At 44.2% G+C, this 18,395-nt stretch overlaps 1 protein-coding gene across 1 annotated transcript in view; it reads right to left on the bottom strand.

The window, feature by feature from the left end:
* Nucleotides 1-7,139: 7,139 nt before the first annotated feature.
* Nucleotides 7,140-18,395, bottom strand: part of kcnh6a (potassium voltage-gated channel, subfamily H (eag-related), member 6a) — a 262,695-nt gene continuing 251,439 nt past the window's right edge. The window contains exons 12-15 of the mRNA XM_068012928.1: nucleotides 12,107-12,364; nucleotides 10,160-10,343; nucleotides 8,942-9,143; nucleotides 7,140-7,910 (exon numbers count right to left, since the gene is read on the bottom strand). Coding sequence (XP_067869029.1) covers nucleotides 7,629-7,910; nucleotides 8,942-9,143; nucleotides 10,160-10,343; nucleotides 12,107-12,364 — 926 coding nt within the window. The 3' untranslated portion in view covers nucleotides 7,140-7,628. The remainder of the gene's footprint in view (nucleotides 7,911-8,941; nucleotides 9,144-10,159; nucleotides 10,344-12,106; nucleotides 12,365-18,395) is intronic.

Here is an 18,395-nt window from a genome sequence, read left to right as displayed (position 1 = left end):
TTGTGTGTTGTGCTTTTGTTCCATTTGTCATTCTTCTGTCAGTATTGGAAAATGAACCACATTCTCCTGGTGTATTATTGTAAACTTTATACCATCATCCTGGATGACTTTATTGTCCTTCCTATAATGGGGTACACACCGTCCACTAACTCTCCCCAAACCACTGCCTTGTACAGATTTATCCTTTACCTCTTTAGTGAAGGATGTTCGAACTGAAAAACATTTTCTATTTCAGGAGCCTGGTGCCTGCTCTGGGTATAGTGTGAATTAGATGCAGTCATGTTTCCTTTACACTGCCCGGAAAGAAGTGTAACAAAAAAACACCTTCTGCACTCTGCCAGTCTAGCATAGTTTAAATTTAAAAATGGGACCCATGTTCACAAGATATTTTCCAGCTGCATTTGTAAACTCTTGGTACAATCTATACCTTTGATCTCATTGTTTCAGTTATGCAAATATTGAGATGATGTGCAAGAAAAATTCCAAGGGGAGGACCCACCATCTGTGGTTAACTAAAAAAGTTGAAGATAGTATCAAACTTAAAGAAAAAGCATATAATTGTGCAAAGAGGGGTGGCAGGTCAGAAGATTGGACAATATAAAAAGCAGCAAAGAACAACTGAAAGATTAATAAGGAGGGGAAATTTAGAGTGCAAGAGAAAGCTGGCTAGAAATATAAAAACAGTAAGAGTTTCAATGATATTGAAAGAAAAGAGTTAAAGTGAGTGTTCCTATTAAAAAATGCTAGTCTAATGATGGCCATGAAACCATTGTCGATTGTTGTAAAAAACCCATCTGGTTCACTAATGTCCTTTAGGGAAGGAAATCTGCTGTCCTTACCTGGTCTGGCCTACATGTGACTCCAGACCCACAGCAATGTGGTTAACTCTTACATGCCCTCTGAAATGGCCCAGCAAGCTACTCAGTTGTACCTAACCGCTACGAAGTCAATAAAAAGGAATGAAACCGGACGGACCACCCGGCATTGACCTAGGCACCGGAAATGACAACGGCAAACCCAGCCCTGTCAACCTTGCAAAGTCCTCCTTCCTAACATCTGGGGGCTTGTGCCAAAGTTGGGAGAGCTGTCCCACAGACTAGTCAAGCAACAGCCTGACATAGTCATACTCACATACCTTACAATGTCCCAGAAACTGCCATCACCATCCCTGGGTAAGTCCTGTCCCACCGGCAGGACAGACCCACCAGAGGTGGTGACACAGTGGTATACAGTAGGGAGGAAGTTGCACTGGGAGTCCTCAACATTGACTCCAGACCCCATGAAGTCTCATGGCATCAGGTCAAACACGGGCAAGGTAACTTCCTACTGATTACCACCTACCGCCCTCCATCAGCTGATGACTCAGTACTCCTCAATGTTGAACGTCTATCAGATGCTTCTATCCATGACCGTATTGGTCGGAGTGACCACCGCACAGTCCTTGTGGAGACTTAAGTCCCGCCTTCACATTGAGGATACCATCCACTGTGTTGTGTGGCACTATCACCGTGCTAAATGGGATAGATTTCAAACAGATCTAGCAATACAAAACTGGGCATCCATGAGGCGCTGTGGGCCATCAGCAGCAGCAGCAGAATTGTACTCGACCGCAATCTGTAACCTCATAGCCTGGCATATCCCCCACTCTACCGTTACCATCAAGCCAAGAGACCAACCCTGGTTCAATGAAGAGTGCAGGAGGGCATGCCAGGAGCAGCACCATGCATACCTCAAAATGAGGTGTCAACCTGGTGAAGCTGCAACCCAGGACTACTTGCATGCCAAACTGTGTAAGCAGCATGCGATAGACAGAACTAAACGATACCATAACCAACGGATCAGATCTAAGCTCTGCAGTCCTGCCACATCCAACCGCGAATGGTGGTGGACAATTAAACAACTAACTGGAGGAGGTGGCTCCACAAATATCCCTATCCTTAATGATAGGGCAGCCCAGCACATCGGTGCGAAAGATAAGGCTGAAGCATTTGCAACAATCTTCAGCCAGAAGTGCCGAGTTGATGATCCATCTCGTCGTCCTCCTGAAGTCCCCAGCATCACAGATGCCAGACTTCAGCCAATTCGATTCACTCCGCGTGATATCAAGAAACGACTGAAGGCACTGGATACTGCAAAAGCTATGGGCCCTGAAAGGCTTCCACTGCTATGTCCAGACTGGCCAAGAGAGTGTGGGAAAATGGCGCACTGACACGGAACACAAAAGTCCAAGTGTATCAGGCCTGTGTCCTCAGTACCTTGCTCTATGGCAGCGAGGCCTGGACAACGTATGTCAGCCAAGAGCGACGTCTCAATTCATTCCATCTTCGCTGCCTCCGGAGAATACTTGGCATCAGGTGGCAGGATCGTATCTCCAACACAGAAGTCCTCGAGGCGGCCAACATCTCCAGCTTGTACACACTACTGAGTCAGCGGCGCTTGAGATGGCTTGGCCATGTGAGCCGCATGGAAGATGGCAGGATCCCCAAAGACACATTGTGCAGCGAGCTTGCCACTGGTATCAGACCCACCGGCCGTCCATGTCTCTGCTATAAAGACGTCTGCAAACGCGACATGAAATCCTGTGACATTGATCACAAGTCGTGGGAGTCAGTTGCCAGCGTTCGCCAGAGCTGGCGGGCAGCCATAAAGACGGGGCTAAAATGTGGCGAGTCGAAGAGACTTAGTAGTTGGCAGGAAAAAAGACAGAGGCGCAAGGGGAGAGCCAACTGTGCAACAGCCCCGACAAACAAATTTCTCTGCAGCACCTGTGGAAAAGCCTGTCGCTCTAGAATTGGCCTTTATAGCCACTCCAGGCGCTGCTTCACAAACCACTGACCACCTCCAGGCGCGTATCCATTGTCTCTCGAGATAAGGAGGCCCAAAAGAATGGGCCCTGACAATATTCTGGCAATGGTACTGAAGACCTGTGCTCCAGAACTTGCCGTGCCCCTAGCCAAGCTGTTCCAGTACAGCTGCAACACTGGCATCTACCCTGCAATGTGGAAAATTGCCCAGGTATGTCCTGTACACAAAAAGCAGGACAAGTACAACCCAGCCAATTACCGCCCCATCAGCCTACTCTCAATCATCAGTAAAGTGATGGGAGGTGTCATCAACAGTGCCATCAAGCAGCACTTGCTGAGCATTAACCTGCTCAGTGACGCTCAGTTTGGGTTCCGCCATGGCCACTCAGCTCCTGACCTCATTACAGCCTTGGTTCAAACATGGACAAAAGAGCTGAACTCGTGAGGTGAGAGTGACTGCCCTTGACATCAAGGCAGCATTTGACCGAGTATGGCATCAAGGAGCCCTAGCAAAACTGAGGTCAATGGGAATCGGGGAAAACCTCCGCTGGCTGGAGTCATACCTAGCGCAAAGGAAGATGGTTGTGGTTGTTGGAGGTCAATCATCCCAGCTCCAGGACATCACTGCAGGAGTTCCTCAGGGTAGTGTCCTAGGCTCAGCCATCTTCAGCTGCTTCATCAATGACCTTCCTTCAATCATAAGGTCAGAAGTGGGATGTTCGCTGATGATTGCACAATGTTCAGCACCATTCTTGACTCCTCAGATACTGAAGCAGTCCGTGTAGAAATGCAGCAAGACCTGGACAATATCCAGGCTTGGGCAAGTAACATTCGCGCCACACAAGTGCCAGGCAATGCCCATCTCCAACAAGAGAGAATATAACCATCTCCCCTTGACATTCAATGGCATTACCATCGCTGAATCCCCCACTATCAACATCTGAGGGGCTACCATTGACCAGAAACTGAACTGGAGTAGCCATATAAATACCGTGGCTGCAAGAGCAAGTCAGAGGTTAGGAATCCTGCGGCGAGTAATTCGCCTCCTGACTCCCCAAAGCCTGTCCACCATCTACACGGCACAAGTCAGGAGTGTGATGGAATACTCTCCACTAGCCTGGATAGGTGCAGCTCCAACAACACTCAAGAAGCTCGACACCATCCAGGACAAAGCAGCCCGCTTGATTGGCACCCCATCCACAAACATTCACTCCCTCCACCACTGACGCACAGTGGCAGCAGTGTGTACCATCTACAAGATGCACTGCAGCAATGCACCAAGGCTCCTTAAACAGCACCTTCCAAACCCGCGACCTCTGCCAACTAGAAGGACAAGGGCAGCAAATACATGGGAACACCACCACCTGCAAGTTCCCCTCCAAGTCACACACCATCCTGACTTGGAACTATATCGCCGTTCCTTCACTGTCGCTGGGTCAAAATCCTGGAACTCCCTTCCTAACAGCACTGTGGGTATACCTACCCCACATGGACTGCAGTGGTTCAAGAAGGCAGCTCACCACCACCTTCTCAAGGGTAATTAGGGATGGGCAATAAATGCTGGCCTGGCCAGTGATGCCTACATCCCATGAATGAATTTAAAAAAAAAAAAGTCTGTCTGGGGAATTAATAAGGGGCTGGCAGATGACTGAACGGATATTTTGCATCGGACTTCACCATAGAGGATACAAGTAACATCCCAGAAACAGCTGCAAATCAGGACATGAAAGGGAGGGAGGAACTCGAGAAAATTACAATTACCAGAGAAGTAGTACTGAGCAAATTGTTAGAGCTGTGGGCTGACAAGTCCCTGGGACCTGATGGACTTCAACTTAGGGTCTTGGCTAGTGAGATAGTTGATGGATTGGTTTTAATTTTCTAAAATTCCCTAGATTTGGGGAAGGTTCCATTAGATTGGAAGATAACAAATGTAACTTCTTTATTCAAAAGGGGAGACAGCAGGAAACTACAGGTTCTTTAGCATAACATCTGTCTTAGGGAAAACGTTAGCTATTATTAAAAACATCATAGGGAACTTAGAAAAATTCAATGTAATCAGGCAGAATCAACATGGTTTTGTGAAAGAGCAATCATGTTTAACCAACTTATTGGAGTTCTTTGAAGAAGTAACGTACTGTGGATAAAGGGGAACCGGTGGATGTACTGTACTTGTATTTCCAGAAGGCATTTGATAAGGTGCCATAATCAAAGGTTATTGCGGAAAATAAAAGCTATTGGCATAGTTAGAAGATTGGCTGGCTAACAGGAAACAGTAGGCATAAATGGGTCATTTTCTGGTTGGCAAGAGGTAACCAGTGGCGTGCCACAGGGATCAGTGCTGGGGCCTCAACCTTTTACAATTTGTATAAATGATTTGGATGAAGGGACCGAAGGTATGGTTGCTAAATTTGCTGATGACAAAAATAGGTAGGAAAGTCAGTTATGAAGAGGACATAAGGAGGCTGCAAAGGGGTATAGGTAGGTAAAGTGAGTGAGCAAAGATCTGGCAAATGGAGTATAATGTGGGAAAATGTGAAATTGTGCATTTTGGCAGGAAGAATAAAAAAACATATAATCTAAATGGTGAGAAATTGCAGAACTCTGAGATGCAGAGGGGGTGTCCCAGTGCATGAATCGCAGCAGGTTAGTATGCAAGTACTGCAAGTAACTAGGAAAGCTAATAGAATGTTATCGTTTATTGCGAGGAGAATTGAATACAAATGTAGGGAGGTTATGCTTCAGTTATACAGGGCATTGGTGAGACCACATTGGAGTACTGTGTACAGTATTGGTCTCCTTATTTAAGGAAGGATGTAAATGCGTTGAAAGCAGTTCAGAGAAGGTTTACTAGACTAATACCTGGAATGGGAGGTTTGTCTTATGAGGAAAGGATGGACACATTCTGAGGGGTCTTGATAGGGTGGATGTGGAAAGGATGTTTCCTCTTCTGGGAGAATCTAGAACTGGGGGTCACTTTGAAAATAAGGGGTCGCCCGTTTAAGACAGACGAGGAAAACTTTTTTCTCTCTGGTCATGAGTCTTTGAAACTGTTCCTCAAAAGGCGGTGGAAGTTGAGTCTTTGAATATTTTTAAGGCAAAGGTAAATAGATTCTTGATCAGCAAGGGGATGAAAGGTTATTGGGGGTAGGCGGGAATGTGGAGTCGAGGTTACAATCAGATCAGCCATGATCTTGTTGAATGGTGGAGCAGGCGCGAGGGGCCGAGAGGCCTACTCCTGCTCCCAATTCGTATGTTGACTTTTCCAATGTACTTCACACCAATGGTGTATGTTTTGAAATGCAGTCACTTATAATGTTTGGAACTGCAGCAGCCAATTTGCAAACAGCAATGAGATGTAACCAAATAACTTGATTGTGTTGGGTGGGGGGTTGTATGTTGGCGAGGACACCAGGGAGAATGCGAATAATATCTTGGGATTTTTCATCCATCTGAGAGAGCTGATGGAGCCTCAGGTTAATGTCTCATTTGAAAGACGACACCACCAACAATGCAGTACTCTCCCAGTACAGCACTCTTATGTATCACTAAAGCTGGTTGCACTATCCTCGAATAATGACTACATTGCTCAGATAATCAGATTACTGTTTATTATATACTCCCAATGCAAATATGTTTTCATGAACAAGCTTGCTTGACCAATCAGAACATTACCCCCATTTTTCTCTGCAAAATCAGATGTCACTCATCCTCCAGCAAACAGGAAATCCCAACTGAATCTCCAGCTTGTGAGGTTGAGGGGCAGAAGCTGTCAATCTGAAACGTGTGGGAATTAGGTGCAGGCGAGGGTTCTTGTTGTATGAGGAGAGTTGGTGGGACAGTGCAGGGTGTACAGGCTGTCCACTTCTTACAGACGCTGCTCTGTTGTGATGGGATGTGATATCTGTCCTCCATTACACACAATACCATTGGAGATGAGAAATGGGAAAACTCAAGTGTGAATAACTGCTCTGCTTTCCTTTGGCTTGAAGTGTTCATGGAGTGTAAGGTTGAGGAAGGCTTTGAAACATGCTCATGCTGGGGATGCAATTCTTCTTTGTTACCACTCAGGTAATTCTAACCTTTGTGGATGATGTTGAATGGGCTTGGTAAATTCATTGTTGGCTCGACACCCCACCCGATAAGTGAGTGACATCAATGGAAAGGCAAACTGGATGGGGTGTACAAATGCCAGCCAATTGCTACAGCCCATTTTACACCATCTCTTAAAATTAAGATGACCCTTTGCAGAGCACAGATGGTGAGGCAAGTTCTCTTTACAATGCACCAAGCAGTTCCAGGTACAGCATAGGTTAGATGTAGGATAAAACCCCCTCTACACTGTCCCATCAAACACTTTCAGAGCAGGTACAGCATAGCTTCGATATAGAGTAAAGTTCCAATGTACCACCTTTATTTGTTCCATTGCTGTCCAACAATGCTGGGATTCAAATCTATTGAAAATCATTGCCCATCTGCAATCAGACCTGTGTGGACAATGTTTCTGAAATATCCTGAGACTGTTCACAGAATGACTGTTGTTTTTTTTTTTGTGGATGATAAATACTTTATAAATAAAGTGGTGAAAATAATAATAAGCTGACCGGGTTTGCTCCATTTCCACTTCATCTTGTCTAATTCCTACACAACCCGTTTTGCTTGAGGTTGTTCTGCAGCAGGTTTGGTAACACAAACCCGCCCGATCTCCCATTGGCGGCATAAAATCAAAGGCCAGTACGGGACCCTGAAACAGCGCCGTTCTTTGCAGTGTGGTCAGAAAACTGAGAATGGAGTGATGCAAAGTTCCTGCAATCTCCTGGCGAGGCTCTAACTGCCCGGGAGGACTGGATCCGACACATGTCTCTTAATGTCTGTATGTGCGCCGGAACCTTCCAAATGCTCTGGGAGCGAGGGAAAGCGAGATGGGCTGAAGCAAGTGGGTGAGGGAGTTGGTCTCTGAAGCTTTGCCCCCAAGAGAGGGTGTGTTTGGTGCCCTGGTGGAGGGTGGAGGGAGTCAGTTTGATCCGGCACCACCATCAGCTGGGCTCCGCTTGGCAAAGATTCCTGGGATTTCCCCTGGGGGTTCTCCACCTTGGCATAGCATAGACTCTGGGGAAAGAAGCAGAATTCCATGAGAATTGTTGCACTGATTATTTTCATACAGTTTAATGGCCTCACTGTATAGACCTGAAGGCAACACTGTTGCATTTTTCTAATCTTGCTTGGGATATGTTCTGGGGTGGAGGGGGGTGAAGACCCCGATCAACATAGGAAGGCATTCGGGAGACTTTCCTTTATGAGCTGAGCCATAAAGTATCAGAGCAGGGAGGTTATGCTAGTACAGTGTAAAACACTAGTCAGACCACAGTTAGAATGGATGTGATCACACTAGAGGGTACAGAGATTTATTAGGATGTTGCCAGGAATGGAGAATTCTAGTTATGAGGAAAGATTGGCTAGGCTAGGGTTGTTTTCTTTATTACAGAGGAGGCTGAGGGGAAATTTAATTGAGGTGTATAAAATTATGAGGAGTCTGGACAAAGTGGATATGAAGGACCTATTTCCCTTAGCAGAGAAGTCAAGAACTGGGGGGGCATAGATTTAAAATAATTGGGAGAAGGATTAGAGGGGAATTGAGTAATGTTTTTCACCCAGAGGGTGGTGGGAGTTTGGAACTCACTGCCTGAAAGGGTGGTAAAGGCAGAAACTCTCATCGCATTTAAAAAAACACAAATATACACTTGAAATGCAGTTACCCACGGGGCTATGGACCAAGAGCTGGAAAGTGTGATTAAACTGGAAAGCTCCCCTTCAGCCGGGATGGACACGATGGGTTGAATGGCCTCCTTCTGTGCTGTAAATCTTTCTATGTTTCTTCTAAAACCAAAGAATATAGGCCCACTTTGCTCAATAATAGGTCAAACCTCTCATCCCAGGAATCAATCTAGTGAGCCTTTGTTACAACCCCCACCCCCCTCCCCACCCCACCCCAACCCCCTCAAAGGCAAGTATATCCTTCCCTAGGTACGGAGACCTAAAACATAATAGTCATGTTGTTACCATTGCCCAATCGGGTGCCAGGAAATGAAGCTTCAACAGCAGACAGATTCATTCTGTTCAATAATAAAGATGAGACTTACCTCCAGAGGCGACGCTGGAAGTGGAGTCACATCTTGAGCAGAGGGCAATGCTTTGGATTCTGCTGACAGTGGTGAATACATATCGATGGGATGGGATGCTGGTGAGACAGCGCTGTAGGCCGGGGGCACGGGCACGGGTACTGCCTGTCTCTGGAGGAGCTGCAGAATGATATTGATATCAGCTGTCATCCTGGTCTCCAGCCTGTGGGATGGTTGGAGAGATGCTGTTAGCTGGGGCTTCTTGGCCTCTGGGTCAGCACAGGGAGATCCTCGAAACAATTTTTTGCTTTGCTGACAATATCTACCTTCTGGCCAGTGCCCAGTTTCTGAGAGGCCAAGCCATGTAGGGTGGGAGAATTAGTGGGTGAGTCCAAGCAGTCGAAGTTTCATAGGTGTCATGTTATTTTATCTGGGCCTTTCCAGACAACAAATGGGTGCAGTTTCCTTTTAGGTTCATTAGAAAAGGCATTGCCTGCTAGCAAGGATTATGATTTCACCCACTCGTTACTTGGGTTATAGTTTCATTAACTCAGTGCTAGGGTTATGGTTCCATTAACTCGCTTACAGGCTCTGTCCTCATCCAATGTCAAGCTGCATGCACTTGACAGCAGGAGTGTTGAGTCGTACTCAGGAGGAGGAACCCTAATTGTTGTTCTCTTCCCCAGCCTGAGCACTGAGGCTCATGGTGGTACCCCCTACTGCTTCCCTGGCTACAGCCAGAAAACTCAGCACAACTTTGGACTGAACCTGGGGCCTATCAATCTGTATGTGTTTTCTTAATGAAACAATAAGGAGTGTGAGAGTCTGTGTGTGTCAGGAGTGCAAGAGTATTTATGTGAGTGAATGTGTAAGCACAGGTGTGAGATATGTGCACCAGCACGAGTGTAAGAGTATACATGAGTACAAGTGGGAGTCCGAGTGTGTGAAACAGTACACGCTTTTTAGAATGTGTGTGAGTACGTGTGAATTTAATGGTGAGTATGAGTGAGCACGTGTGAGTCCTGCTTTCCCCAACTTCACAATGACATGAGCAAGCAGTAAAAGTGTGGCATCACTAGTGTATTAGAACTGGTATAGCTCATACAGTATGGTGCAAATGTATCATGACGTTATCACCACACTCCTGATTCTGATCGAGAGGTTTAGGCTCCCACTGTGTATTGGGGTTCTCCGTGCTGGTTACAGTTTAGCCAATCACCAATGGTGTGCTGCTCTCACCTGTTAAGCTGTGCATGGAGCATCTCCAGCCTGGATTCCACCTCAATCCTTGCCCTGTCTTCCATGATGGATGTGGTCCCCAGGTTAGCGTGAGCCGACATTGAACGCCCGTGTAACTCTGAGAACTGGCTGCCCTTTCTCTCACCCCAGAAGCTGAATACATTCGACACACTTGTGAAAGAACCTGATGGGAAAAAGAAGTGCAAGTTCAAATATTTGACAAGGTGCAGAAAAACTTCCCACGATATACTGACAGAATTGTAATTGGAGTTGAGCTGCAGGTCAGCCATGGTTGACTGAATGGTGCAACAGGATTGGTGGGCTGAATGGCCTCCTCCTGTTCCTATATTAACAGGTTAAAGGAGCTGAATGTCTTCCTTCTGTTCCTCTTAATATCGGAACAGGAGAGACCATTCAGCCCCTCGATGATCCTGTTCCTATATTAACAGGCTCAAGGGCTGAATGGCCTACTGTACTTGCCAGACCATGAACCTTGCAGGGCTATGGAACTAGGGGGAGGGCTGGATTACAAAGTTATTAGAAGGGAGGAAACATGGAGCAGAAGTTAAGGGCAGTTTCTCAGAATGGTTGGAAGTGGGTAATGGTCAGATCTGCTCTTGGTGCACATCAATGATTTGGACAGAGGGTTAGTGGGAATGGTGTCTACATTGTAGATGATGCTAAAACAGGAGATCTAGTTAATTCTTAAGAAAGACAAAGGAAACAGCAAAGGGCTATTGATAAGTTGGGGAAATGAGCTAAAAGGTGACAAATGAAATTCAATGTCAGTAAGTGTGAGGTGATGTATTTTGATTAAAAAAGGGAACGGTAATTATAATCTAAATGGGAGTAGACTCGGGACTGTGGGAGAATAGAGGGATTTGGGGTGACAGGTTCACAGGACACTAAAGGCTGCACCTCTGGATGATAAAGCTGTGAATAAACCTAATGGCATTCTAAGTTTTATCATAAGGTATATAAAATATAGAATATAAAAGGCAAGAGGGAGCAATGAGCTGACATAAAACTTTAATAAGTTCTTAGAGGACTGGATGCAGTACTGGACTCTGCACTATAGGAAGGATGTTGAGGTGTTAGTGAGGGTACAGTGCAGATTCACTGGGACGCTGCTTGGTATATATAAATATAAATACAAAGTAAAATTGTGCCTGTTTTCGTTAAAATAAATAAAATCCTGGAAGTCCCTCCAGAGTGTACCTTCACCACATGGACTGCAGCGGTTCAAGAAGGCAGCTCACCACCACCTTCTCCAGGGCAATTAGGGATGGGCAATAAATGCTGGCCAGTGACGCTCACATCCCATGAACGAATAATTACAAAAATGAGAAGTGTTTAAATTATGAAATGATGGGACAAGATAGCGTATACACTGGCACAGACTGGTTGAGCTGAATGGCCTGTTTCCATGTTAAACTTCCATGTATTCCACTCGGGAGTCCCAACTCACAATTACAGCTGTGCTCCTAGCAGACCTCGTGAACTTGAGCTCATCCAAAATTCTGCTGCTCGTTTCTCAATGTGTCTGAATCAGAATCAGTACAGGTTTACTTGCAGGTAGTGGAAATCTAGAACTTTCTTCCCCAAAGGCTGTGGATGTTGGGGGGCAAGTGAAGCTTTCAGATGGAGATTGAGAGCTTTCTGTTGGGTTAGGGTATCAAAGGCAGATAAATAGAGTTGAGGTACAGATCAGACATGTTCTAATTGAATGATGAGCAGGCTCAATGGATTGAATGGCCTCCTGCTGTTCCTTTTAACTTCATTCAGAAACAAGATGGCATCTGGGACTGGGAAGGGGGAAGGGTTCAAACAGAAAGGATGGGGGAGGGAAGCAGGAAATGGCAAAGGAGCTTCCTGAATACAGCTCTGAAGAAGCCAACTATCGCGACACCTCAATAATCCAGTAAATCCACAAGGTGACTCTGATACCTGTGAAGGGATTGGATCCACTGCCTTTCCTTCTGCACGCCGCATGGCCCATGTCCGCTGTAACAAAATTCAGATTTGTTGCAGGGGATCTGTTCTTCATCTCAGTGATGTTGGAGACTGAAGCTTTGAGATTCTTCTCCTCACTGGTCTGCGAGCGGGGTGTCATGCTGCTGTAGTCCCAGTGGTCCCTCGATGTGTGAGTGCGGTGGTTTGTTAGTGGGACCTTGTCTCCATGTAGATCTTCTTTACCCAAAGAATCTGAAATCCAGGGCATGAGCATCACAATCAGTCCCTCAGTCCACACACTCAATGACAAATGGGGATTCTGAATATACACCAACACACTGTTAAAAAACAGCAATCCACTCCCTCCCCTGCAAACCCTCCCCTCATCCCCTGAAGCTGTTGGCTTTCACTGGGTTAGGATTCCATGGGCCTTGGTTTCTCTAAGGGTTCCTCACCCCAGTGACTGTTCTTTATGTGTCAGCTTAGACAGTGAGTATCAGCAACAATATTCAGCCATGGAGAGTTTCACCACAGTCAAGTCTATAGAAAAAACAGGAAAAGAGAAGGCTGCAGGGTGACCTGATGGAGGTTTTTAAAATTATGAGGCGGGCGGGGGGTGGTCGATAGGGTGGACCTAGAGAAGATATTTCCATTTATGGTGGAGTCCAAAACTAGCAGTCATAAATATAAAACAGTCACTAATAAATCCAATAGGGAATTCAGGAGAAACCTCTGTACCCAGAGATTGGCGAGAATATGAAACTCGCTACCATATGGAATGGTTGAGATGAATAGTACAGATGCATTTAAACGGAAGCTAGATAAGCAGATGAGAGAGCAAAGAATAGAAGGATATGATGACGGGCTGAGATGAAGAGGGGTGGGAAGAGGCCCATGTGGAGTATAAACACCAGCATAGACTTGTTGGGCTGAATGGCCTGTTTCTGTGCTGTAAATTCCAACTCTACCTCACTCCGCCGCTACCGACATGCACCTCCCAGGGTCACTGGATTGGAGTGCAGGGTTCAGAAGTGGGTGTCCTGGCTGGTTTACTGCCTCCTAGTCCAAGGGCACCTAAATCAATCAAAATGCAGGCAGAGTAGTGAACGAGCCGGGATCCCTGGTGTGTGCGTCCTGGCACTCACTGGCTGTAGCTTTAATGCCTAGACCTGTAGCCATATTTTCAGGGCAAGCTCAATGGTGTCCTAAGGCATAGAGTCTCAGCTTTTTACTAGTGAGTAAAAGATAAGTCCTCTAAGACCATGAGTATGGTAACCCAAGTGGTTCAGGTTCTCGGCTCACAACCTAGAGTTTGCAAGTTTATAATCCCACCAAGGATAGTTATGAAACTGAATTCAATAAAATCTGATCATTTATGAGCTTGCACCAGAAAAAGACCAAGAAAAGATTGGATTATCATTAAAAACCAACCACTTCAAGAAAGGGAACCTCTCCTGTTCACCCCCACTCCCCACTCCCACAACTTGGTTTGGGCCTACTTGTGACTCCATCACACACTATGTGCTTGATACATAATACCCTCAGCGCAACTTGTATTGGGCAATTAATATTGCCTTGCCATTGGTAGCTATGTCCCCAGTGCTAATTGTATATTAATTGTGTTTAATTGTATGCAGGTGGTGGGTATTAACTGGGAATTCACTTATGTCCCTGTAAATAGACATAGAAAGAAAATGTGGTGGTTGGGTTAGGAGGTATATGCTTGTAATGTATAAATAAATAAATATAAAAGTGTGTAAACATTGGCTCCAGTTCTAGCCTTCACCAATGGGCTTTCAGGAATAGAACGTGGCAGTAGAGGATGGTTGCCTAAAGGTGAAGGTTGGAAGTTAAAAAAAAAATTCAGATAGAAAACTACAATCCTTGGAGCCATTGTGGAAAATGGTAGAAAGCAAGTGTAAATTGTTGGGGTATAATCGTCCTTGGACCATGTAACCAATGGAAGAATGAAGTGGATAACAAAGAGAAAACAAGATATGGCCTTGGCATTGTCACTTCCTACCAGAAGTAAAGTATTTTGTGAGTTGGATGCTTGTCAGTTGGAGACTGATGAAGGTTTGGACCTACTTTTAGAGTTCTTGGATGAAATTTACAAGAAAGACAATCTGTTAAATGCCTATTTGGCATGGTCGGACTTTGATAGATTTTGGAAAACAGATGGTTATTCAATGGAGAAATATATCATGGACTTTTACAGACCGTATACAAGTTTGAGGAAGTTCAACTTGGAGATCCCTGGTTCAGTCCTAGCTTTTAAATTGCTAGGGTGTCGCATATGGACAGACTCCTTGTCCTAACTGTTCTAACTGGGGTTTGGTTCCCTGTTGGATCAGATGTCTGCTGCCTTAAAGAAATTCCTGGGGAAGTAGTCAGTTCCTGCAGCCTTGTTAGAACAAATGGGACATTCTGCAGTGACACAAAGAATAGAGGACTCAATGATTGCTTGATTTCAAAATGGTTCAGATACTAGATGCAGGCATTAGCACAATGGAAGAGTTACAGACAGGAGGAATGAGGATTAAACCACCTTAGCAGATCTGGCTATTACAGAAGAAGACAGAATTGGAACAGCAATATTACGTGAATGAATCTCAGGAATGCCCAAGGAACAGGTAATAGGTGCTTCAGGTGTGACTCAAAGTATCATTAGGCAATGAACTGCCCAAAGCGATGAGGCAAGGTCCTTGAAATGACAGATGACAGAAGAGGAAGATAATGTTGAATCTGAATGAATTGTATGAGTCATGAGGAATTTTAGTCTTGTAATGAATGTGTTAATCTTGGATTTGTTCAACTGTGCTGTTAGTTAGAGCTTTCACAGTGACAGTGTGTGGAACAAATTAGTTAAAATGTTATCTGGATTCACTCTGTTATGCGGATCGTGCAAGGTTAAGGAGTATAAAAGTACTGCCTGCCTTAGGTTTGATGATGGCAACACCTTGCTCACGAAAGAAAGAGTTGTAATTCCATGTAAAATTACTGAAGTAAGCCACTATCAGTATTGTTGTAGTCTCTAGTGAGATAGATACCTTTGCTATTGAGTAAACCTTCTATGAAAAAGGCACAAATGAAACTTGACATGGAGCATGATAAGGCAATTGTTTTTGGAAAGTCAGCCCAGCTGCGGTTTACCCAGTCAGGCCATTATTGTAACCCCTTAACAAAACCTGATGTTTCTCATCTTCATGTTAGAGATGTATTAATGGTATCGGGTGACAAGAATCAGAGAAAAAAAGCAAATTGTCTTAAAGTTGCATAGACCATTTGCCCACCCTTCTTGGCAAAATTAAAAACCCTGATAAAGGATGTAGGTGTGGTTGATGAAGAGTATACAAGGCTAATAGAGATTAGTGACAAGTGTGAAATTTATAAAAAGTATTGGAGGACACTGCCACATCCTATTGTAAGCCTTCAATTGGCACATGACTTTAATAAGGTAGTTGCCATGGATCTAAATGTATTGGGCAAAAGCAGAAATATTTCATTCTACATTTTGTAAACTTGGCGACCAGATTTAGTCTTTATACACTGATACATAGTAAGGACGAAAAGGGTTATTTTTGATAAAATCATGGAGAAATGGATAGGGACTGGACTCAGGGCACCAGCTAAGTTTCTGACTGATAATGGAAGAGAATTTGCCAATGATGAATTCAGAGACTTGCATGAAAACATGAACATTATGGTCACAAATACTGCAGCTGAAAGTGCTTTCAGCAATGGACTCCGTGAAAGGAATCACACAGTGATCGATGAAATGCTGCACACAATTTTAGCTGAGCATAAAGACTGCAAGTTGACACGTTACCCTTGCATGGTAGTTCACTTCAGCTTTTTGGAGGGTGTAGTCCCTATCTAATAGTCTATGGGCGAAATCCCAAATTGCCTTCTGTGCTGTGTGATAGTCCTCCTGCTCTAGAAGGTACTACAATTAGTTCCACTTTTTTCTGCAAATTAGATTGCTTTACATGCATGGAGATGGGGTTTTATCAAGGCTGAGGTTTCAGAGAAAATACGGAGAATTCTGAGTCATTGTGTAAGACCATTTGAGACAGAATTTAATTCAGGAAATTTGTGTAGTATAAGGGCCTGAAAGAGTTAATGTTTGAGACAATGAGAGTAAACCCCTCCCACTGCAGTGGTGAGGATGTAATAGTCACATGGGTATTAGGCGGAGAAGAAGCTAGAAGCAGTACGAGGTGTGCTGGCTGGACAGGCTTGTGGAGAGTGTAAATAGTTATATCTGTATAGAATAAATGAGTTATTCTTTAGCCCTACAAAGAACACAAGATTTCTTCAGACAACACTCCATCTATGCTGCAACAATACACAACAATTTGGTGTTTTATAAAAGAGGGGATCATAGGGAATGGAAAGGCCCTGGTAAGACAATAGATCGTAATTGTAAGACAGTACTTATCAAACATGGCAATCAAACTGTTAAGGTTCATTACTTATGATTAATCAGAATTACTTAGAAAATCTCAGACTCAGCAGCTAATGGAAGTAAACGAGGCACCTTGTACCTCAAATGCTCATGTGTTTTGCGATGAAGGTCTGAGGAACAGATCAAGGGCTGGATAGTGGTACTGTGAGTGATCATGATGCACAGGACAGAGCTATCAGATCAAAGGACAATTGCCCAACGTGGGTACTCGGCTGACATATATTCCAGAGGGTTCTCATGAATGGAGGGATGTGACAATTATAGGGGTGCAGGAAAAGCTATTAGTAAGTTTAAATATTGGTGAATGTTCAGGATGATGGCCAAGAAGTGAGGTCCATGGAGTGGCAGAACAGGGTGAAACAATGGAGAGTAGGAAAGCACAGTACAAGTACTGATGGTGGATCCAGAAAACGATCATGTACTGGATTCTCTGATAGTGCAAGAGGGCGATCTTGCAGTAGTAGACCCAACAGGCACAAAAATTTAAGTAGAGGCCATGACTTGAATAAATTACACAATGAAAAAAAGGCCACAGAACAGAGCTAGAAGCAGAAGTCCTCATGATTGTGAAGCTTTGGTGGCTGCCAATAAGCTTGAGGATAAACTAATAAGAAAGGCAAAACAAAGGGAATTAGATGGTCGGAGGGAGTTTGGAGTTCATTTTGAGGTACCAATAAGGGCAACCAGCCTTGTCGCATAGATGGATTTGTACTGGAACAGTCCTTGCAGATGGGACTTGTATGGCTAAAACGAGGCTATTTGTGAGGGATTTTGAAGAGCGGCTAGGTGATACAGATGTTAGAGTGGACTCTCGCATAGCTGGAAAAGTAAACTTGAAAATCCTTTTAGCTCTTTTCATATTCATGGGCGTGTAGATCTATTGACATAAAAGCCGCATTTTGGCAGGGTGAGACTTTGCAGAGAGAAGTGATTCTGTAACCGCCTAAAGAGGCGGCAGATGCAGAACAGAAACTATGGAAACTAAACAAATGTGTCTATGGCCTGAATGATGCTTGAAGGTGCAATATTCTACTGGTATCCTAATGGGAAACTTTCAGACATCTTCATGATGCATGTTGATTTCTTATGGAGTGGTACTGCAGAATGTGAGCAATGTATTCAGATTAGAGGAGAATTTAAAATTGGGAATCAGGCTTGTGAGGCTTTTAAATATGAAGATATAGATATGAAGAAAAGTAGGTCTGGAATAACTTTAAATCTATAATCCTATTTAGAGAGCGTTACAGCCATCCTGGTTAATCATGCTTGGTCATCACAGAAAGATGATGATATATCTAAAGAAGATACAGAGCAATTATGAAGCTTGATTGGTCAGTTGAATTGGTTGTGCTCTCAGACCAGACCAGATGTTAGTTTTGATATGTTGGAGTTAAGTACAATGATGAAACACCCTAATGTAGGAAATGTTTTAAGGGCAAATGAAACATTTTTTAAAAAACAATTAAATCTGGAGAAATACACACAAGTTCCCATGGTTAGGTGACTCGAACTTGGAACTGGTCATTTATAGTGGTGCTTCACCTGCTAGTCTTCCTGATGTATATTCAAGTGCAGCTGGTTTCATAATATTTCTGATGGGTGAAAATGGAAAATGTTGTCCTTTAGCTTGAAGCTAAGAAAATAAAAGGATTGTTAAAAGTACATTAGCTGCTGAAACACTGTCCCTTGTGGAGGGTGTACTCAAGATAGTATACCCATTGAATTTATGTAGTCATTCATTGTGGTATAATGTAAATGGTTATATGCAAGTCATCAACTGTCTCTTTTACAAAAAGAAATGCATGTACAAAGAAA

This window comes from Heterodontus francisci, chromosome 33 (assembly GCF_036365525.1).
Source record: "Heterodontus francisci isolate sHetFra1 chromosome 33, sHetFra1.hap1, whole genome shotgun sequence".
In the NCBI taxonomy this organism is placed as follows: Eukaryota; Metazoa; Chordata; class Chondrichthyes; order Heterodontiformes; family Heterodontidae; genus Heterodontus; species Heterodontus francisci.
The sequence above is the reverse complement of the archived record's forward strand: the minus strand, read 5'-3'. Positions and strand labels throughout refer to the sequence as shown.